Below are 23,385 nucleotides of genomic sequence, written 5' to 3'. Positions count from 1 at the left end.
TCAGACAAAATAGCCGTATACACAGTGACTATTTAGTCATTTTAGTTTCTTTTTCATGTTTTACTTGAAAGCCTTGGAATCTTGATTCCAGTTGAGAACAGACAGCTCCTCAGATATTACTGCAGTTTAAGTAGATACCAACTTAACGCAGAGTGCTTTAGAGACCTGTTAATGTGGTACCTAGGGGGACAGTGCTGTAGATGGGCAGCCACCAACAGGAGAACCACTTAATTGCAGGGAGGAAGTAGTTTCTATGTCAATTGGTCAGGACATTTGTAGCTCACTTAAGTGTTCCATATATATTTCCTATAGTTTTAGGCAGCACTCAAAACTTGTGTCAGGGGCTGGAGAGATGGCTCAGAGGTTAAGAGCACTGGCTACTCTTCCAGAGGTCCTGAGTTCAATTCCCAGCAACCACATAATGGCTTACAACCATCCGTAATGAGATCTGGTGCCCTCTTCTGACCTGCAGGGATACATGTAGACACAATACTATATACATAATAAATAAAAATTTTAAAAAATAACTTGTATCAGTTCATTAGCAGTCACAAGAGTTATAAAGTGGGGCTGGCGAGAGTCTCAGAGTGGTCAGGAGCTGCCTTCGGAGCCTGATGGCCTGAGCTTCATCATGTGGGACCCACAGAGTGCCAGGAGAGAACTGATTCCTAGAAGCCATCCTCTGACCTCCATTCATACACACAAGGACACACGTGTTTACAAAACACAACACTTTACAGTTAGAAGAAGGGGCATGGTGGCTCAAGCCTTTAGTTCCAGCATTGGGGAGGCAGAGTCAGGAGGATCTCTATGAGTCCGAGGCCAACGTGGTTTACGTAGTGGGTTCTAGGACAGGATGGGGCTATGTAGAGAGATCTTGTCTCAAAAAAGAAAAATAGTTAGAAAAAGGGAAAGTTTTTGAGCAGGTACATCATGACTGGAAGCTCCAGGTAGCAGGCACTAGGTGTCCAGCATGGTGGCAGGTGATCTAAATAGAAGTCATACACTCTTCTTAAATACTGCTCTTTCTTTAAGGTTAGTATGTAATCTTCTAAATGAAAGTAAATATGAATTCAAATTTTTTTAAAGATTTATTTATTTATTATATATACAGTATTCTGCCTGCATTCATGCCTGAAGGCCAGAAGAGGGTGCCAGATCTCATTACAGATGGTTGTGAGCCACCATGTGGTTGCTGGGAATTGAACTCAGGACCTCTGGAAGAGCAGCCGGTGCTCTTAACCTCTGAGCCACCTCTCCAGCCCTGAATTCGAATTTTTAAATAGTGCATTAACTTATGTGTTAAATGGAACACTAAATTAATTATTCAGGTCACCTCTAGTTGATGGGCTCAGTTCTGTCCCTTGATCCCAGTGTGTGGCCAGCTAAGTCCTGAAAGGACACTCAGTGCTGCTGCTAGGTGAGTGTGAGAAGTAGGCAGTACAGCTCCGTCCTCAGTTTTGGGGTTTTAGACGGAGAATCTAAGTTGCCATGTTGTAAATAGGTAAATTGGTTTACATTCTGAACTGAGCAGCGTTTATAACTACCTGTTGACAGCTCAGGTTATTATTCTGCCCCACAAAGGGGATACTTGTGTTACCTAGAAACATTTAAAACACAAGGCATGAGCTTTAGCTAGTGCCAGACAGCTGTCTCTCAGCGCGGTTGATGGGGCTGCGCCGCTGTGGACGAGCAAGGCTGACTAGTCTGTCAGCCTCCTTAGTGCCTTCCATGCTATGGCAGGAAGAGGACCTGTGGTGTGGGCCTCTGGCTCCATCCAGCTGACCCCACTTCTAGATCTCCAGGCTTCTGGTTGCCATGTCAGCCTCAGGTGAACTCCCAGTGGTTAGCTTTTCTCTTGACAAGCAGGAAATGTTACAGTCACCATCCTGTCCTCCAAGATGAGTGATAAGTGGTAATACTAGTACCTTCTCTTTTCTTTGGGTCTTTGTAGGAGGTAGGGACCCACAGGAGAGCAGAGGTCACAGTCTACTGGCCTCATACTGACAATGCCATTGATACAGCCAGGTCAGCAAGCAGCAGTGAATTTTCACAAGCTTTCTGTGTTTAAGGCAAGGCAAGGTAGATGTTGGGCTGGTTTTGTGGTTTCATAGCAGTGTGCTTATCACCATGTACCATAAAGAACACCTAGCAAAAACCTAAGAATTTTCACACATTGAAGCTATCACACAGTTTCCCAAGGAACCATGTTAATGGAGACTGAAAACTCAGATATGTAAATTATTATGCTTTTAAGTCCCACAGAGTGTGGGAGAATAGGAAGGTTAGCTATGTCAGGAGACGATAGTGTGTGTTTCCTAACAAGTGATGGGATAGCATCCCAACAACACAGGCACTGCGTGAGCATTGTATTAAATAGAGCCATAGAAGTGCCAGTTCACCAATCTTTATACACCTTTTACTTTGTAACATATTGTTAGAACTTAAGGTAAAACTTTTATCACAGGCTTGGACTGACCGTGATGAACTTAGATTTGATTCAGCCCATCTTTAGGTCTTGCCACACCTAAAAAAGATAAGAGGAGTGTAATTTGAGAATATGCAATCATGTTTTGGTTACTATTACATATTTTGAATATTGTGAATTTGATATAGTCATCATAATTTTTGAGACAGGGTTCCATGTAGCCTGGCTGGCCTCAGATTTGCTATGTAGTGGAGGAGGAAGGTCATCCTGAACTCCTGACCCTCCTGCTTCTGTCTCAGTGCTAGACTTGCAGGGATGTCCCTCCCTCTCCTCCCCAGCCGTACATGGTACTGGGAATCAAACCCAGGGCTTCATGCATGCTGTACAAGCTGTTTACCAGCTGGCCACACCCCCAAGGCATTTTATCTTAACAACTGTACCAGTTCCCCTGCACTGCCTGTAGCTCGGTCTCTTTTTACCTAGATGTTGCAGCAAATGTAGAAAACTAGAAATGCCTGAATTTGAATCTGTAACCCATAAAAAACTTTTTTTTTTTTTGGTTTTACGAGACAGGGTTTCTCTGTATTGGTTTGGAGACTGTCGGTCCAGCCCGGCCTCGAACTCACAGAGATTCGCCTGCGTCTGCCTCCCAAGTGCTGGGATTAAAGGCGTGCGCCACCAACGCCCAGCAAAACTTTTCATTTTTTATGTTGTGGAGTAGTGCACAGCAGTGGGCCAAGGGCTGTGGCATCATGGCATCCTAGAGTTGTCACTCCAGCCTCTGTCACTTCTATGGCACTGTGCAGGGCGTGCACCTGGGCACTTGGGGAGCATGGGCTCTTGTGTAGAGTGCTTTTGTAGATAAGCAAGGTCCTGGGTTCCACCTCAGGCAAAATGAAACCAGAACCAGGCACAAAACCTCAGATAAATGCAAGTTCACCTGGATAGTGCAGTCTGGGGTGGGGCTGTTTATCCTTTTCGGCCCTTAGAGCTGTGGGCTGGGCTTGCTGGTGGGTGCTTGTTTATCCCTGGTTCAGGGTTCTCACTACACAAACCCATGTGTCAGTACATGCTTATAATCTTCAGTTGTGGAGATGGAGGCAGAGGGTCTGAGTCCCAGGTATACCTTGGCTATATAGTGAGTTCAAAGCCAGCATGGAAGACATGAGACTCTGCCTTAGAAAAAAATATTATTAGGGCATACATATTGTAATTTTAACTAATCAGAGGTTTACTTCAGAGCACTGCTACAGTTGCTGTTGCGTTGAAGCCAGTCATTCATTTTGGCAGATTTAGAAGCCTTTCTTAGCAGGTTTCTATTAGTGAATCTCAAAGGTCAAATGTCAGTTTCAAGTTGGTCAGTTTGTGATAGCAGAACTACAGGTAAATACTCAGAACAGTATTGAAATTGTTTAAACAGATATGCAGTTTACAGCAGAGCAAGGCTTGTCATTAATCAAATGCATATACCTCCAGGTTGGCCACATTCGTGCGGAGCGTGACATTCTAGTGGAGGCAGACAGTTTGTGGGTTGTGAAAATGTTCTATAGTTTTCAGGATAAGCTAAACCTCTACCTAATCATGGAGTTCCTGCCTGGAGGTAATTACTTCACAATGAAAGGTCGATTTCCCTTTTGTTCTGTGGTTTTTCTCTCACATCAACAATTAACCCTCCCTTCTACTTGTAACTGCTCACAGAGTCGCTTTCTGTGTTGATTGTAGGTCTATAAAGGAGGTCAGTGCCCGCCCTGTGCTGGTGCCTCTGAGGTCTCAGCCTTTCATTCACTCCCCATTTCAGACGGACAAGTCTTCCTGTTTCTTTTTCCTTTAGACATGTATAGGCAAAGTAGGGAGCTCTGCCCGCTTTCCTGCTTACAGGAATCCGGAATGGTGTCCACTTGACCACACTGAAGCCATAGAATTTTTTGCTTCAACGGATTTATTATTAAAGAGTGATTTTTCTATTCACCCATATTGATATCTAGAGCCCACTCCTCCTTTCCAAGATTTCAAGCTTAGACAGCTACAGAAAAAGCAGGAGCAGAGTATCCCATCTGTGCTGCAGACATTTTCTCCTGGTACGCCAGGAACTCTGAACATTCGCAGTTATTTATTTTTATGCCCTGACCACAGTTTCCCTCCCTCCTGTCCTCTCCTCCCAGTCCCCATATTTCCTTTTGGGTTTTTGTTTTTTTTTGTGTTTTTTAAGATTTACTTATTTATTATATATATACCAGATTGAATTGTAGATGGTTGTGAGCCACCATGTGGTTGCTGGGAATTGAACGCAAGACCTCTGGAAGAGCAGTCAGTGCTCTTAACCTCTGAGCCTCCAGCCCCTCCTTTTGGTTTTTAACAAAGCAAATATAATTTATTGGGACATACTATATTGATCTAGTGACACCCCCTAGTTTAGACCTAGGGTCACCGGTAGTTTTACTAACAACAGATCGAGATTATGGTAGAGTTGGCTAGTGGAATGCCCCCACCCCTTTTTGTCTTCAGCATTTATGTGCCAGCTCTAAATGGTAAGAAACAGCCTGGCCACCAGGTCCTTACCGTGTGTCTCCCCAGCCATTCCTGTGCACAGCCATAGACCAGCCAGCCTGAACTCTCCCACCATCTGGGCAAACACACAGTGAGGCCATCAGCTGCTCTCTTGGTAGGGAGTGACAGCTGCATAGTAACCTTAGGTTGACTTCACCCCTTATCCGTGGTCTCAGGATGCTTGCAGGAATGCTGAGGACTCAGACTTTTCAAGTCTTGGGTTTTTATATAATTAATTGCTTAGTTTTTGTTCAAGGGAAAAATTCTTGCCAAGAATACAAAAAAAAAAAGTTGTGAATGAAATGCCCCTCAGAAGGTGGCACGAGGCTCCAAGGTCAGAGGTCTTTCTTTTCCTTGTTTCCTCCTGGAAGTAGCTGTACATGAGGCAGAAACTGAACCTTCCTGTTATTCTTAGCTTTTTAGCTACTCTACACATTTTCTTTGCTTTTGTTTAATTGCTGAATTTTAGGGTATGAATCTTTTTTTTCTCTTGCTTTATGATGCTGGTGCTAAGCTCTAAGTTCTCACCTTGCAGGTTCAAAGTTGTATAATGGGTAAATCCCTCTAGTAAGGTGTTAGGAGAAGGCCCCATGGTCCTGAGAACTGTCAGTGAGCTCCCAACAGGCAGTAGACTCCAGTGTAGAGTAGTGGGCTCAGCGTTTGTGGACTGATGCTCAGCCGCCCACAGGCCACCTTCCTACTAGTGTGCCTCACTGTGTTAGTGGAAAACCTTGTGTTTAGTCTCCCTAAATATTTACATCCTATTTAGCATTTCATTCCAATGACAGCAATTCAACCTGTGTGGATTGCCATCTGCCTCTAGATGTAGACAACTTTACAGATAATGGAGCAAACATAAAAGTAAAGCAAGTCATTCCCTGGGCAGTGGCCATACCCACCTTTAATCCCAGCACTCAGGAGGCAGAGGCAGACCAATGTCTGTGAGTTCAAGGCGAACTTGGTCTACAGAGTGAACTGCAGGACAGCCAAGGCTGTTACATAGAGAAACTGTGTCCTGAAAAAAAAAACAAAAACAAAAAACAAAAAAGGAAAAGTAAATTATCACTCCCCAGTCCAAAATATTGCTGTAAGCAAATACACTGTAACCGTGGGAGAAATTCTCATTCTGAAAAAGAGTCAAATCACAGTGTAGCAGTCATCATTACCTACCTTAGGTGTGAGATGTGTTCTTTAAGTGTCAGAAACCTCTTGCTGTTTCCTCCCATGTCAGCCCTGTGGGTCAGTCTCTGGGACATGGCACAGTTGGGTTTAGTTGGCTTGTATCCAAAAACTGGTTCTTACTCACATTAATTGTGTGTGTGTGTGTGTGTGTGTGTGTGTGTGTGTGTGTGTACATGCATTGTGTGTGTATGCTGGTGGCTTTGTATTTTTCTGCTTCCAGGGGACATGATGACCTTATTGATGAAAAAAGACACTCTGACAGAAGAGGAAACTCAGTTTTACATAGCAGAGACAGTATTAGCCATAGACTCCATTCACCAGCTGGGGTTCATCCACAGAGACATCAAGCCAGACAACCTTCTCTTGGACAGCAAGGTATGTGGAGGTGTGCCACCCTGACCAGTGTGACTGCGAGCTAGGCAGCCCTGGCTGATGCCTGTTTACATGCTGTGATGACATGGGGACGGTGACCCACTTTGTATGTTTTTTCCTTTTTACAGGTCAGCTTGCAATCACATCCTGTCTCTGAACTATGATTCTGTAATGGAATGGTCTTTTTTTTTTAGGGGGTGGGTGTTGAGGCAGTTTCTCTGTGTAGCCCTGGCCATACTGGCACTTGCTCTGTAGACTAGACCGCCCCCAAACTCAGAGATCCACCTGCTTCTGCTTTCCAAATGCTGGGATTAAAGATGTGCGCCACCACACCCAGCAGGAGCACTATTTTAGTAGCTTGTTGTTGTGTGTTTTTCACTAGCAGTATGGGTGGGGAGCAGTGTGTTACCTAGAGGTATAAGATACTGGAAGGACCAGAAGACAGTGTTCTCCCTACCCAACAGTGTTTGTCCATCCTTCATCGTGTTCCTTCTTCCCTCATAGGGCCATGTGAAACTCTCTGACTTTGGCCTTTGCACAGGCCTGAAAAAAGCACATAGGACAGAATTTTATAGGAACCTGAACCACAGCCTCCCCAGTGATTTCAGTAAGTACAGCAGTGATGTCAGTCGCCTGTTCCTGCTAACTAAACTGTGCAGGAATCATGGGGAACTCTCACACCATGAATTACAGAGAAGAATGCAGTGCTTTTCTGTACGTCCTGTACCTCTGAGTAGGTGGGATGAGTGCTTGCAGTTGTGCTAAGGCAGATGTTGAGAAGGACATCTGGAGAACTCTGCTAGGAAGGTCTGGGTGTCAAAGCTCTCAGAACAGCTCCAGACTGGATTTACTCAATGTCGTAGTTAGGGCTCTGTTGCTATGACGAGACCCCACAGCCACAACTCTTATAAAGGAAGACATTTAATCGAGGTGGTGGCTCACAGTTCAGAGCTTCAGTCCGTTATCAGCATGGTGGGGAGCATGGTGCTGGAGAAGCAGCTGCAACATGTGATGTGCAGGCAACAGGAAGTAGACTGCCTCAGTGGGAGTGGTGGCTTGAACATATATGAGATCCCTCAAAGCCCACCTCCACAGTGACACACTTCCTCCAACAAGTGACACCACCTAATAGTGTCACTTTGGGGGGCATTTTCTTTCAAACTACTACACCAGGTGTTCTTTTTCTGCCTGAGGGGTATCAAAGCATGGAAGATGGCTTAGTGGGTAAAGTGGTTGCCCTGCAATCAGGAAGACCAGGTTTGATTCTAAAATGTATGTAAAAGCCAGGCATGAAGGTACATGGCTGCAACTTAGCACTGAGGACGTGGGGACAGGAGGGTTCCCTGGGGCCAGTGGACAGCCAGCTTAGCCTATTTGACAAGTTCCAAGCCAGTGAGAGACCTGCCTCAGAAAAAGAAGTAAGAGAAAAAAGTAGAAAAGAAAGGTAGATGGCATCTAAGGAAAGACACCTGTGTTGCTCAGGACACACGTGCGTGTGGGCACACACACACACACACACACCACACACACACACACACACACCACACACACATACCACACACACACACACACACACCACACACACACACCACACACACACCACATACACACACCACACACACACACACACACCACACACACCACACACACATACCACACACACACACACACACACACCCCACACACACACACCACATACACACACCACACACACACACACCACACACACATACCACACACACACCACACACACACACCACACACACACCATACACACACACACACCACACACACACCATACACACATACACACACACCACACACACACCACACACACCACACACTCACACATACCACACACCACACACACACTCACACATACCACACACCACACACACTCACACACACACCACAGACACACACCACAGACACACACCACACACACACACACACCACACACACACCATACACACACACACACCACACACACAACACACTCACACACATCACAGACACACACACACACACCAGTACAGGACCCACCTGCACGGACATGAACACAGATCACAGCTTGTCCTAGAAAACTTACAGTACACCATAGCTATCTCCAGGAGTGTACTTGCTGCTCTTGGGTCTTGTGATAAGTTTCAGAATTATGAGTGCTGTAGGTTTGCAGATTCATACTGATGGGGATTTTCTGGAGTGCTGCAAACCAGATCTGAGTACGTGAACACAGAACATACAGAGCCAGGAGGGAATAACGGAGTGTAAGCATGCTTCTGGGAGGTGATCACAGAACAACAGAAAGCGTGGTTGTGGCTCAGGAGTAGACTGCTTGCCCAGCAGTGCCACAACAAAATCCAAAAAAACAAAAGCGCTTGGGCGCCCCGTATTGGAGGTGATAAAGGAATGAAAAGCGAGTCACCAGAGTTGATTGGGCTTTGTTTGTTTGTTTTACTTTGTTGCTGTGAGATTGTGGGTCTCTGTGTATCCTAGACCGACCTGGAACTCACAGAGATCTGCCTTCCTCTGCCTCCCACTGCCATGCCTGGCTTCACCCGGAGATTTAGTGGATGGATGTGTGGTGTGACCAGTACCAGAGCAACCAAAGCAGTAAACATTCTTTTCTGAATTTTGACTAGGACTTGGTTTCTCCACTTTTAGCTTTCCAGAACATGAATTCCAAAAGGAAAGCAGAGACCTGGAAAAGAAACAGACGCCAGTTGGTAAGTAACATTGGAGACATCTAAGACACTACAAGCCAGTCCGAGTAAGCTTTAGAGTGAATACAAATGGGCTGGGCATGGAGCGCAGTAGCAGAGTGGGCCTGGCTTGAACACGGCCCTGGGTGCTGTCCCCAGTACTGTCCATCGCCAGTAACAACACCGCCACCCAAAAAAGTGCATGTGTGTAGTTGATAAGCGTTTGAGCCCCCACCCCGGTTCAGTGCTTCAGGCTGCAGCAGCGCTGTCACTGTGTTGTGAGCCCAAAGGGCCTTGTGAGGGAGGGCAGGCGACAGGCTGTTCTGCTGCTGAGTTTTTGGAGGTGATTTCATCTGGCCTTCCAGTGGGAAACACATCTTTCTTCCTGTCCTCCCTTCCGAGGTACGAATGGCTTAGTTAACCTGGGATTGCAAGGTCAGACTAAGTGTGAACATCTGCTTTGAGTACTTACGGAGCTGTCTTTTTATACATTTATTTTATATAAATCTCCTATAGTCTAGGCTGTCCTGGAATCCCCTCCCCCAATCCTCTGGATTCCAGCAACATAGTAGGATTATAGGTGTACCCCCATGCCCACCTCCAGGAAGCCTCTCAAACTTGTTAAACTGTTGATCCCCTTCGGCAAATCAGGACTCCTGTTCGTCTGCCTTACTTTTTCTTACTTTGTGGTAGAAAAAGTACTTGGCAATCAGAATTGGAGAGGGGAATTAAAATTTTTTATGTTTTACTATGCCCACATTTAAAATTGTGCCCTCATGGTGTTGAGAGATGGCTCAGCAGTGAAGAGCACTGAGTAACCTTCTAGAGGACGGAGGTTCAGTTTCCCAGCACCAACATGCTAGCTCACAACTGTTTGTAACTACAGCTCCAGGGGATGTGATACCCTTACACAGGGGTACACACAGACGAAACACCAATGCACATAAAGATAAATATGAAAAAAAAGATAGCCTTTCCAGCAGATGGTGCCGGGTTTTTACTGCAGAAATTAAACATGTGCTGTACTTTGAAATGAAAGTAGATTCTTTCACCTTGTACAAAAATCAAAGTGGACCAAAGGCCTTCATTTAAAACCTGAAACAAGGCTGAGCATGTTTTGGAATGCCTTTTATCCCAGCACTCAGAAGGCAGAGGCAGGTGGATTTCTGTGGTCTACATAGCAAGTTCTGGGATAGCCAGGGATACGTAGATAAATCCTTCTCAAACAACAATAAAACCCCCCTGAAACTTCTAGGAGAATGTGGAGGGGTAACCTTTGAAATATTGGGGTAGAGCAATACTAGCACAGGGACTAGTCCAAGTGTCAACAGATGGGACCTCATGGAAATAAGATGTTTCTGCAGCACAGGAAACCCTCAGTGCAGACAGCCTGGAGCGGAGAACAGCTTTACCAGATACATTTCAGACAAGTGGCTAATATCTAGAATTTGCAAAGAAGCTGCAAAAATTAAATGCCAGGGCAGTGAAAACTGTCCATCAACAAATGGGCAAGTGACCAGAAGTGACCAGAATAGATAGTTTCCAAAGAAAGAAACACAAATGGCCAGTAACTTTTTTTTTTTTTTTTTTTTGGTTTTTCGAGACAGTCTGTGGCTTTGGAGGCTGTCCTGGAACTAGTTCTTGTCGACCAGGCTGGCCTCGAACTCACAGAGATCCGCCTGCCTCTGCCTCCCAAGTGCTGGGATTAAAGGCGTGCGCCACCAACGCCCGACTGGCAAGTAACTATTTTTAAAAGTATTCAGCTAGGCTTGCTAGTGCATACCTTTAATCTCAGCTCTTGGGAGACAAAGACAGAGAACTTTATGTGTTCGAGACCAGTCTAATCTCTATCATGAATCCCAGGCTAGCCAGGGCTATGTAGTTGAGACCTTGTCTCAAAAACAGATGTCCAGTATACTGTGCCATCAGGGAAATGCAAATTAAAACTACTTTGAAATAACACCTCAGTGCAGTCAGAATGGTGACCATTTGCAGATCTGACAAGGAGCATGGAGAGGGTGTGGAGAAGAGGAACCTGTACTCACTGTTGGTGGGGTGTAAATCATATAGCCACTGTGGAATTCAGCTACCAGCTGAACCAGAAAGCCTGCCATCTAGAAGACATCTGTATGCTTTTGGCCACTACGACTTCAGTTCTCACTAACAAGGCTTCCCTTGGTGGCGCTCTCAGGCCACACAGTGTGTGTTGGTAAGAGAGATGATTTGGCGCAAGACATTTCATCTCCAAACTGGTCTGTCCCTACTAGTTCTCAGACTTTGAGTTTGTATGTCAGGTTTTATCTGCATCATTGAGCCAGCCAGCTCTTCCTTGGTAGAATTAGGAAGGCTCACTCAGGTCCAGAGCCTGGTTCTTAATGGGTTGTTTATGGTATGGGCTCTGGGTATGTTTGGGAAGGGGCCTCTGCCTTACTAACAAAGCTCCGTTGTTCATTTTGAGAAGTGCTCTAGCAGATGAGTTTGTAGTAGGCTTGGGCTGTCGTGCAGTTTGGGTGCCCATGGTGGAGCTGGAGGCCTTTGGTCAGGAATAGCATTCTGAGCTTGGGCACTCACTCCTGGCCGGCTCTCCCTAACGTGTGTACATATTTCAGGCCTTCTCCACAGTGGGAACTCCTGATTACATTGCTCCTGAGGTCTTCATGCAGACTGGGTACAACAAGCTCTGTGATTGGTGGTCACTGGGGGTGATCATGTATGAGATGCTTATTGGTAAGTTGCATGCTGCCTGAGGGCTTTCTGTACACCTGTAAAGACTTACACGCTGCTACACTGTGTCACTTGGCCAGCTCAGCTCTTTCAAATGAGTCCCATTGTATTCGTGGGTTTCCTCACCTCTTGTGTCGCCTGTGATGGTCATTTATTGTTTTTCATTTCTTCTGTTCCTTCACTCTCTCCATCTGGGCCTTTTAGCCACTCTCACTTATCAAGTACCTGTTGTGTACAAAGAGCTTAACCAAGGCTCCCTCCCTCCCTCCCTCCCTCCCTCCCTCCCTCCCTCCCTCCCTCCCTCCCTCCCTCCCTCCCTCCCTCTCTCTCTCTCTCTCTCTCTCTCTCTCTCGGTTTGCGAATTGTTCTTCCTCTCTTTCCCCTTGTGTTTGGATGGTGTGTGTCTCTGTTTAGGGAACACATCTCTCAGCTCTCAGCGTGGCCATATGCCATGGAGCACTAGTAGGTGAGTCTGTGGATGACAGGGTGGGTTTGGAATCACTTGGTCGTCTTGGGGGAACAATGAATGTCCTCCATGTGGAGGATAGGCTGGCCATAGGGAGTGCAAGTGTTTATCATCTTGCTCGAACTTGGAGTAAACTACAAAAAAGAGGCCATAATGGTCTCTTTGAAACCCATGTTTTCCCTTACAGCTTGCTTGACGCTTCACCCATGTGCGGCCCTCCCTAGGAAGGGTCCTCTTTTCACAGTGTGCCCTGTTTTTCTCGAATGCTGACGCACACTGCAGCTCTGCTTGTCCTTTCTTTCTCCACTCCAATGGTAGCTGCTTTTAAGTGGTATCAGAGGTACCGCTCTTCACTTGGAGTTAGCAGCATGAAAAATGGGTGTAGATAGCTGGGCTGTGGCAGCGCACGCCTTTAATCCCAGCACTCGGGAGACAGAGGCAGGCGGATCTCTGTGAATTCAAGGTCAGCCTGGTCTACAGAGAGAGTTCCAGGACATCTAGGGCTACACAGAGAAACCCTGTCTTGAAAAACAAAACAAAAGGGGGTTGATATTTTCTGGGGAGAATGAAAATCCTGCCAGTATGATGGAGGAATGAGCATGCAGAGGTGGTGAGTTGCTGTCAGACGTGGAGCTGTGCTGAGAACTACCTCAGACTCCCGGTTCTGAGCTATAAAGCTCCATACTTCCTACTTGTTACAGGGTACCCACCTTTCTGCTCCGAGACCCCGCAAGAGACATATAAGAAGGTGATGAACTGGAAGGAAACTTTGACCTTTCCCCCAGAAGTTCCCATCTCCGAGAAAGCCAAGGGCCTGATTCTGAGGTAGCAGAGTGTCTCCCACACTAAGTCTTGTGACAGGAATGAATCCTGGGTGTTCTGCTTCCTCCCTCCAGGGGTGGGGGTTGGGTAAGAGCATGCAGGAGCCTGGCTATTCTTTTTTCTGAAGAAAGGTGTTTGCGGTGTGCTGAAAAGCCTCTGTTTCCCAGGTTCTGCTGTGAGTGGGAACATAGAATCGGAGCCTCTGGAGTTGAGGAAATAAAAAGTAACCCTTTCTTTGAAGGTGTTGACTGGGAACATATCAGGTAGGCGCCGTGTTACACTTTCCAGGATTTAACTTCACTTCTTGTTGGGGGGGGGGGAGGATATGCATCCCACGGTGCATGGGGGCAGTTCAGAGGGTAACTGTGGAGTTCGTTCTTCCCTTTAACTTTGACATGGGCTCCAGGATCAAATCAGGTCACCAGGTTTGTGGAGCAGCACCTTTGCCCACGGAGCCGTCTCACGGAACACAGACTGGGTCCCCTGCAGCCCAGCCGGGCCTAGGAGGGTTGTAGCCGAAGATGATCATGAACTCTTAACTCTCCGCACTCTTCTCCCAAGTGCTTGGATAGAAGCACTTGCCACCATGCCCGGACTGTGATTTCCCTAGTGCCAGTCTCATTTGTGGTGAAAACGAGTCAGTCGGTGACTGGCAAAGGAAGGGAAGCGCTGTCTTTGCTCAGGCTGAGAGCCTCCCGCAGATGAGGCTGTTTCTGGGAGACAGAGGACAGTGAGAGAAGGTGGAAGAGGAGGGAGGACAGCAGAGGGCAGGGGAGGGAAGGGGGGAGGGGGAAGGGGAGCTTGTGGAGAGGGCAGCGTGGAAGTGTGGCCTGGGCTCCTACGCCACCTGCTACAGCACCTGTTGTCATTAGCTCTCAAGGATTACTAAGCCCAAAGTGTGTTGCCATTTTATAATTGTGTTCTGTTTTAGACTCTTGAGTTTTGTTGGTTTTTGTTTTTTGAGACAGCGTTTCTCTCTGTAACAGCTCTGGCTGTCCTGGGACTCCCTTTGTGGACCAGGCTGGCCTTGAGAAGTTAGCCTGGGGCTTACAGTCCACTTTCCTTGGCTCCGCTGTGGCCAACATCCTGATGACTTTATCTTCCCAGTGGAGGCATGGTAGAGTCCAGTGCAGGCTGCTTAGAAGCTCTTTCCTTTCTAGGAGTCCTCCTCCTTAGGGGTGCATTGACTTGGACTGTAGCTGTTCTCCTGTCTCTCTGATGGAATGTTTGGTTGGGTTTTGCTGTTTTTAGACAGCATCTCAGCCAGGCAATGGTGGTGCACACCTTTAAACGCAGCACTTAGGAGGCAGAGGCAGGCAGAGCTCTGAATTTGAGACCAGCCTGGTCTACAGAGCTAGTTCCAGGACAGCCAGGGCTATACAGAGAAACTGTGTCTCAAAAGACCAAACAATTAAAAAGAGACAGGGTCTCCGTGTAGCCGCAGCTGTCCTGAAACTCACTAGGTACACCTGGCTGGCCTTGAACTCACAAGAGATTCACCTGCCTCTGCCTCCTGATTGCTAGGATTAAAGGCATGTGCCATCGTACTGGCTGAGTTACAAGTTTTTAATGATAGTTTGACTCAGATGCAGCCAATTGGCTTATTTAGCATTCAGAGAAAACAACTTCTCTCTATCAGCGGAGTAGTCCTCCAATGTCAGACGGGTCTTCTGGGAAAGACTTGGTCGGCATCCTCCGCATGAATACTGCCTGGTGATTTGGTGTGTGTGTTCCTGGCAGGGAGAGACCGGCTGCCATATCTATTGAAATCAAGAGCATTGATGATACCTCCAACTTCGATGAATTTCCAGAGTCGGATATTCTTAAACCCACAGGTAATCCCTACCCCTACTGCCCCCAGATGGCCTCTGCAGCCTCAGAGCTGCGTCCTTCCCTGCCATTTTGGGGTGACATTTACAGATTCTCAGAATGTGGAGGGGAATCTCTGTCAGGTAGCGGTGAGACTACTGAATGCAACATGAGTACAAATCTGTGTCTAGACTTTGAGCTGGCTGAGCAAGTCACAAAACCTAAATCATGAAATGGCAGGAGCAAAAAGATAAAACTTTAAAAATATTTATACAGAAATAGGAAATTCGGAGAACATAGTTAAGCAAACTAGAATTTGTTTTGTTTTGCTTTTGAGATAGGGTTTCTCTGTGTAGCCCTGGCTGTCCTGGAACTCACTCTGTAGACCAGGCTGACCTTAAACTTAGAGATCCGACTGCCTTTGCCTCCCAAGTGCTGGGATTAAAAGCGTGTGCCACCATCTCCCATCACAAAATAGAACATTTGCACATTGAAAATTAATCCTTCTCGAATGGGAACTGTGCTGTATTCTTCAGTGTGTCATGTCTCTGGGACTAGCTGTCCTTGAGGTAGGACTCAGTCTCATTTGTTTGTTTGCCAGTGACCACAAGTAATCATCCTGAGAGTGACTACAAGAACAAAGACTGGGTCTTCATCAATTACACCTACAAGCGCTTTGAGGGCCTGACGGCCAGGGGGGCCATACCTTCCTACATGAAGGCAGCAAAATAAGGCTGTGCTGGGGCCCTAAACTGGGCAGAGGCCCCTATACAACATTGCCGTTTTCCTCTCAGTCTTGAAAGACTTCCAAGAAGTTTGTAGAACCGGTTAACATGCATAGTCAAGTTTCTGCAATGTGATGTAAGTGGCTGTGCCTCCACAGTGCACCAGGAAACTCATAGGACAAAGACAAGCATTCTCCGTCGGCCATAAGCAGCTGTCTTGCTTCTCTAGAAGCCCTGTGAGCCAGTTTGCTAGGTGTTTCAAAGAGAACTAGAATTTCCTAAGTTCATCAGAATGAAGGGGGGAAAGAGCCATCGTCCACCATTACTGAGATTATATACACGGAGTACCAGCCAATGCCTGTGTTGTGGTGATATGCCACCTGCCAAGCCCACCAAGTATTTCTTTTCTCTTTATAGCTGAAAAATCTGTAGTTAAAGAAATAACGCAATAATGAAAGTCTGTGTGAACAGCCAACAGTGTGGTTGAAGGAACGACCTCCGTCCTGCAGGTGTGGGTGTTTTCTCCCCATGCCTCAGCCTGGCCGAGTGGCTTTCCACAGCCTTCATTCATGGTGCACTTTACTTACGGTACTAGGGCAAATACCCCACCCGCTGACCTATCTCCGCACCCAAAAGCCTGGTGCAGTCTCCAGAATGCTGATAGGGGAGGCACTAGTGTGACCCTTCGTTGCTGTTAGAAAGCCCACACAGCCACTGGGCACTGCCAAGGAGTTCTGGACCACTCATGTTCTCTCAACGGCTTTACGAGGCGATCTTGATACATACGCGCTGCCTACCAGCAATGCCCGGAAGTGCTACAGGACAGCTTGTGTCTGAGGACTCAGCAGAGAGCCCGGTGGAGGCTCAAGTGCTGCCACGCAAGACCTCGGCCTCCGTGGAAGTCTAGGCAGACCCAGCCCACCGATGAGTCCTCAGCTCACTCCACTCATGGTGCAATTGTGTTCGTCTTGGTATTTCCCGATCCCAACTCTAAGTAGCCATTTTGCCTTGGAATCGTGATTACAAATTTTTCCTTTGCAGATGCCTTCCCAGGGGATCCTTGCCCCTGCGCCCAAAAGGGTTGCCTGCACCTAGGGCTGCCTTGGCCTCCGCTGTGGCATTCTCTCATGAGAAACACTGAATTTAGCACAAAGTGCCTTGTCTGTCACAGCTGCTGCCACCTTTGGAAAACTTTTGCTACGTCAGAAAAACGTTGGAGGTTCCATGCTACTGCATTGTTAGAGTTGGTTTCAGGTGTTGGTAACTGTTAAGCATTATTTGCACCTGCGAGGTAGCTGCAGCGCCATGGCCAAGCTATGACTGGGACTCACTCTGCCAGACTTGACACTGAAGGTCAGCTCTGTCCTAGCTCAGCCATTGAGAGAATAGAACAGAAGACTGAATGCTGTAAGCAAAGCTGCTTTGGTTTCCATGTGTTAGGTGAAGAAAGCGGAATGGTAGGAAGTCTTGACTCTGGGTAGGGGTGCTGGCTGTGTTAGCTCCTTGACCTGTCGTTCAGAGCCTGGTGCAGAGGAGGTAGACGGGCCTGTGGGGTGGCTTTGAGCTCTGTACTACCAAACAGTTGGGGTCCTGAACCCTGTGTGTTTGCAGGAGTGTGTGAGCTTGGATGGAGAAGTAATGGAGTAGTGTAGAGCGTGTGCTGGGGTGCTTAGTTCTGGGGAAGATGCCCACATTTTACTATTCAACTTGGGAATAAACTGTGAAAACAAGGGGAGCTCGGTGGTGGTTTTATTTCACGTGCTGTAAAGTATCTGTGACTTGAAATCCAGGGAAGCAGGGCCCTGGAGGCCCTTTCCAATCTTTGTCCAGAGATATTGGATCATTGCACTGTTCTTGATACAAAATGCCTTCTGTCCTGGAGCTGGTCTTCTGAATTTATATTCATTGAGAGACTATGGAGGCCCCTCCTACCTCTGTCTGTGGGGACAAAACACTCGCTGGACAGGTGTTGTCACTGGATCATCCAGAATCCTCAAACTTAAAATGTATGACTTCCCAGTCGTAAGTATTTTTTTAATTTATAAAACATTCATTTATTGTGTGTTACAACTTGTATGTGTGGTGGTCATAGGACAACTTGTAGCAGTTGGTTCTTTATGTCAGCTATAAGGATCCAGGGGACCAAATTCAGGACATCAGGCTTGTATAGCAAGTGCAGTTATTGTTGTTACGTGCTGCAGCTTCGGGCGACGAAACACGATCCACCTAACTCAAACCCACATGGAGATTATTGGGAACGGGAGCAAAGGGAGGGGTAGGAATTAATCGATCAAGAGCAGAAATGGAAAGAGAACAGGCAGGAGGCGCTTGCTTATATAGGGAACGGGAACGGTTTAGAACAAGTCTCAGCAATTGAAGCTGGAGTCACGGACCCCAGGTCCTCATGGTTTCTGCATGCAGAGGCATTATGCAGCTGCCTAACACGTACTCGATGCAGCCAGTGAGGAGCGACCTGGATCCCAGGTCGAGGGAAGGTAACTTGGAGAAGAATGATCCCGGGGCGGGGAAAGAGCCCCAAGGATTTAAGAGGCCCCCACAACCAGGAAAGGCTCCCTAAGAAGAGACAGGCCCAGGAAAGGGCTGGCAGGGAGTGACAGGCCGGTGCTGAGGAGAGGAGTTGGGAGCAGGATAGGGCCGGGTTGCCCGGGGAGAGGGAGAAGCCAGGATATCAACAATCCCACCTCTTATATTAGAAGGTGGGAGATTAAACGAGGGGTGTCAGGTAGGGCAGGAACGGGGGGCTCCAAATCGTGAAGACTGCCTCCAGATGACTTGGGGGGCGCTGACCATCTTTGGGCAAGGGAGAGAAAGCTGGGTGCTACCACATCCTGAGGTAGCTGGTGGTTTCCCTGCAGTCCAAGCTGTCAGGAATGCTCTGGTGCCTCTTAGACCTTTAGCTTCACTCAGGAGGCACAAAGGCTCACGGTTGTAGGGGTGGAGCCTCATTCTTCTGAGATGGGGACAAGGTAGTTGACCTTGGTGTCTGCTGAAGTTTAAGGAACAGGATCCTGCTGCAGTAGCTGTGTATGAGGGGTGAGCTTCAGGTGGAGAGGTAAAGGGTTTGAGGTGGGATAAGCGAATCCAGGCGGGGGGCCCTCAAGCTTAGCAGCTGTTGGAGTGACAGGAATTACCTTGAAAGGGGCCCTGCCATTTAGGGGGAAGGCTTGAGGGTCGTTGGTCTGGAGGAGAGAGAAGGACCTGGTCCCCAATGTTAATTGGGGAAGCACATGGTCGAGTTAGGGAGTGGTCAATAAAGTCCCACAGGAGGGAATGGAGATGGCGAAGTTAGGGTGATCAGGGAGAGGTGGGGGTTTCGGTGAGAGAGCAGGTGTTAGAACTGGCTGCCCGTACATAAGCTCAAAGGGTGACATGGAAAGGGGTCGTTGGGGAGAGCCCTGAGCCTGAAGGGAGCCAGAGGCAAGAGCTTTTCCCAGTCAAGGTGAAGCCCCTGTGACATTTTAACAAGACTGGGGTAATAAGGAATATGAATCTGCTAAGGGACGTTGAGAACGTTAGACAGGGTTTGGGAGATCTGAGAGGTGAACTCAGGACCATTGTCTGACTGAATTCCAAACTGGAGAATAATTTCCCTGAGGAGGATGTCAGGGACTGTCTAGGCTTTTTGTTAGTGGCTGGAAACGCTTTGCCCACCCCAAGAAGGTATCAGCTAGTACCAGGAGACTTGTCTGACTGTGGGCATGTGGGTAAAGTCAAGCTGCCAGTCAGTCCCTGGGAGAGAGCCCCTGGCCTGGTGCGTGGGAAAAGGGGGGATTACGATACCTGGACTTAGAGTCTGACATCTGACAGGTTTTACAAGAGGCAGTGATAGTTCTTAAGAAACGTAAGTCCTCAGGGGTGGGCTGGAGATGAGCCTTGACAAAATGAGACAGAGCCTGACTGTTGGGACGAAAGGACCGGTGTCCCTAGGACAGGGTTTTTGAGTGTCAGGAGGTGACTGAGGATGTGGGTTGTAGTGTATGAACTCGCTGTGGTGGGTGAGGTGAGTTGGGTTTTCATCAGCCCGGCTGTTGCCCCTAGAGATAATGGAGCTGACGAGACAGCTGTGAATATTCTCTGTAGCTTTGGGTAGTGGGAGGCCTTTAGCATGGCCATAATCTGACCTGAGTTATTATGGAGCCTCCTTTAGTAGTAAGAAGCCCTACTCTTTCCAGATAGCAGAATGGGGCCGGAGGATGTGAAAGGCGTACTCTGAGTCTGTGTAAACATCTAGGGATTGTCCCTGTGCTTACTGGAAGGCACGGGTGAGGGCTCTTAGTTCAGCCTGCTGGTTAGTAGTGTGGGCGGGGAGTGCCCGTACCTCCAGCAGCCTGGTGTCTGACACTATGCCGTAGCCTGCTCTGCGGGTCCCCCCATGTAAAAAGGAGCTGCCCTGTGTACCAGGTAAGGGCGCCCTCCTGTACGTGTGAGGGATGGGGCAGTAGCTCTCTAAGGTTTCAGTGCAGGAGTGAGATGGGGAAGAGTCAGTATTGGGTTGAAGTAGAGCAAGGAGAGAGTAAGGGAATCCAGGGGTGTAGGAGCCAGCTATTCCTAGAAACGATGAGATGTCCTCTTTAGCAGAAGGGACTACAAGAGACTAGGTTCTTTCTGTCTAACGTAATAGCTTTGTGAGTTGAGGTGATGGTTAGTCCCAAGTAGGTGACCTCAAGAGTGGACAGTTGGACCTTGGAAGGTGAGACTCTATAACCCCTGTTGGACAGGAAATTTAAAAAAGCAGAGGTGTCAGTCTGGCTAACTTCTAAGGATGGGCTGCAAAGTAAAATATCTACATACTGTATAAGCTTCGATTGGGGTGGGGAGAAAGAGTAGGTCAGAAACCAGAGCCTGGCCTAATAGGTATGGGCTGGCCTGGAATCCCTGAGGTAGTATAGTCCGGGTGAGCTGTGTGGAGGTGTCAGGGTCAGGCCAGGTGAAAGCAAAGATAGTTTGAGACTGAGTGTCGAGAGGTATAGAGAAAAAGGCCTCCTTAAAATCCAGAACTGAGCCGGGCGGTGGTGGCGCACACCTTTAATCCCAGCACTCGGGAGGCAGAGGCAGGCGGATCTCTGTGAGTTCAAGGCCAGGCTGGACCGACAGCCTCCAAAACAGAAACCCTGTCTGGTAAAACAAAACAAAACAATCCAGAACTGAGAAACGCGAGGTTCCTGAGGGGATAGTGGAGAGAAGTGTGTTAAGGGTTAGGTACCACTGGATGGAGGGGGACCGCTGCAGAGTGAGTGAGCCAGAGGTCTAGGCGGTAGGTCCCATTAGGCTTCCTTCAGCATAGGGTGTTAAAGGGAGAGGATGTAGGAGGAAGTGGTTTTTCCTAGGTCAGAGATGACGGCTTGAGTCCCCCAACGCTCTGGAGTAGGAGTGGGTGCTGGACTTGGGTGATGGACTGTGAAGTGTCCCGTAACGGAATGACAACGGGGATGGTGTCTAGCCACAGAAGGGTTTGGGTGTCCCAGACTTGGGGTCCACCTGACAGGCTGGCAAAGGAAATGATGACATGCTGGAACCTGAAGGAGAGGTGGCTGGGAGGAGAGGAGGCTGGCGAGTCTGGAGTTAGGCAAATGGGAGCAAAAGAAATGGAGGCTCCTGCCGGGCGGTGGTGGCGCACGCCTTTAATCCCAGCACTCGGGAGGCAGAGGCAGACGGATCTCTGTGAGTTCGAGGCCAGCCTGGTCTACAGTGCGAGTTTCAGGACAGCCTCCAAAGCAATACAGAGAAACCCTGTCTTGAAAAACCAAAAAGGAAAAAAAAAAAAAAAAAAAGAAATGGAGGCTCCTACTTTGGCTAAAAGATCCCTTCCCAGAAAGGGTGCAGGACAGGCAGATATAACCAGAAATGAATGAGTGAGTGAGGGGAATTGTCCAGAAAATGCAACTGAGTCAGTGGGATGTCATGAGGTCCGTAATAAGGCTGTCCCCACCCCGGAACAAGAGGAGACGAGGAGAGGTGGGTCCCCAGAACTCCCGCAGGACTGAGTATGTGGCACCGGTGTCCAAGAGGAAGGATATGGATGGCCCCAATACCTTGATGTCCGCCCGGGCTCTGTCAGAGATGACAGTGGTCAGGTCAAGAGAGCCTAGGGCTCCTTCATTTGCCATTGTCCATGTCTAGAGCCAGGAAGTCAGCCAGGGCTGTCTGTGTCTGATGTCCTGCCACTAGGGACATGGGGACAGTCCACGGACCAGTGCCCCTCTTCCTGGCATTTTGGACACGGTTTGAATGGCGCGTGGGGATTAGGGCAAGCTCAAGCCCGATGCCCATCCTGACCACATTTAAAACACAGACGCTGTGGTCCTCGAGCCTCAGAGGGCAAGGGAACCCTCGGGCAGACTCCGAGGCTGGTCAGATGGCCTTGGCTGGCATTTGGTATTTGTGTTTAAGGGCTTTCTCGTCTCTCTCATGGTACACCTTAAAAGCCACCCTTAAGACATCCTCTCTCCAGACGCCTAAACTCAACCCTAATGTCAGGGGAGTTCTGGGAAAAAATGTGGTAAGTTGTCTTCCCTCTGGGTTCTCAGGTTCTAGGATAGTATACTGTAAGGTCTGTGTAAGGCAATTTCCTGAACTATCTCCAGAAGCTTATCACAGTTCACTGAGGGCAGCCTTATGATCTCTAGCTAGAATGCCCCCTGGGGTATTGTAATCCCAATGGGGCTCTCAATCTGGGATGGCCCCTGCCCCAGGAGGGTGAGTTGCATGGGCTCTAGCCTGCTCCCAAACTCATCTGCTCTCCTCAGGTAGTAGGTTGTTGGTCAAAATCGTGTATATATCATGAAAGGTGAGGCTATACGATTAGGCGATTGATATATTGGTGCAAGACTTGGCGGCTGGAGCAGCCCACTGCAGGAGGGGGAGAAGGGGCAGGAGGGGGAGAAGGGGCAGGAGGGGGAGAAGGGGCAGGAGGGGTAGGTAGGTGTTGAGGATGAACCACCAAAGTCGAGCGCACTGCCTTGCCTACGGACGGGTACATGGGAAGTGGCCGTCAGTTCTGGATCAGGGTCCCCGAGTTTCTCCAGCTGCCTACCAGCTCCTCCTGGCTGGCTCTCATAAAAACTCGCTTTACAAAATGATTTTAAAGTGTGCCAGTGTTTTCTTTGTGCACTCAAGGAGCCTAGGAGAACATCAGACCCCGAAACTGGAGCTCCAAACGGTGTGGGTCTTCTGCAAGAGCAGCCAGAGCTCTCGGTGCCGAGCCATCGCTCCAGCTTCTGGATGCATCTGTGAGATTCAATAGGTGACCTTTGCCTTTGGTTACCTAGGGTTCTCCTCAGATTCCTCTCCCTGGAAAGCGCGTTTCCCGGGTCCCCTTGTCCTATGGTCTTCCCATGGTCTCTGTGTGTGACCTATGTGGTAGTTACAGTTGAGCCTGCCGACTCCTTAATTCCTCGTGTCTCTTAAATGTCCAACTATGAAAACTAATGCCAGCTTACAGGAGGCTCTACAGTGCGTTTTCACAGAACTCTGTGCCCCCAAAGCATCTAAGCGTCCTTCCTACAGAGGTCCATGCTGGGTGCTGGGAGCCACACCAGAGTACATCTAGCAGGCCGAGCCCTGTGACAGGCCAGTAGCCTGCAGGAC

The 23,385-nt window shown here is 48.3% G+C and overlaps 1 protein-coding gene across 2 annotated transcripts in view; it reads left to right on the top strand.

The window, feature by feature from the left end:
* Stk38 (serine/threonine kinase 38) overlaps positions 1 to 17,507 on the top strand; it is a 31,864-nt gene extending 14,357 nt beyond the window's left edge. For both annotated transcript variants that reach the window (XM_040732556.1, XM_040732557.1), the window contains 9 exons: positions 3,905 to 4,028; positions 6,378 to 6,532; positions 7,034 to 7,136; positions 9,194 to 9,255; positions 11,841 to 11,958; positions 13,123 to 13,246; positions 13,411 to 13,506; positions 14,984 to 15,078; positions 15,654 to 17,507. In XM_040732556.1, the coding sequence (XP_040588490.1) occupies positions 3,905 to 4,028; positions 6,378 to 6,532; positions 7,034 to 7,136; positions 9,194 to 9,255; positions 11,841 to 11,958; positions 13,123 to 13,246; positions 13,411 to 13,506; positions 14,984 to 15,078; positions 15,654 to 15,784 (1,008 nt within the window). In that variant the 3' untranslated portion in view covers positions 15,785 to 17,507. The remainder of the gene's footprint in view (positions 1 to 3,904; positions 4,029 to 6,377; positions 6,533 to 7,033; positions 7,137 to 9,193; positions 9,256 to 11,840; positions 11,959 to 13,122; positions 13,247 to 13,410; positions 13,507 to 14,983; positions 15,079 to 15,653) is intronic.
* Positions 17,508 to 23,385: the final 5,878 nt, after the last annotated feature.

Source organism: Mesocricetus auratus, unplaced genomic scaffold, assembly GCF_017639785.1.
Source record: "Mesocricetus auratus isolate SY011 unplaced genomic scaffold, BCM_Maur_2.0 Super-Scaffold_100027, whole genome shotgun sequence".
Lineage (NCBI taxonomy): Eukaryota > Metazoa > Chordata > Mammalia > Rodentia > Cricetidae > Mesocricetus > Mesocricetus auratus.
This window is presented reverse-complemented; position numbering and strand designations above follow the sequence as displayed.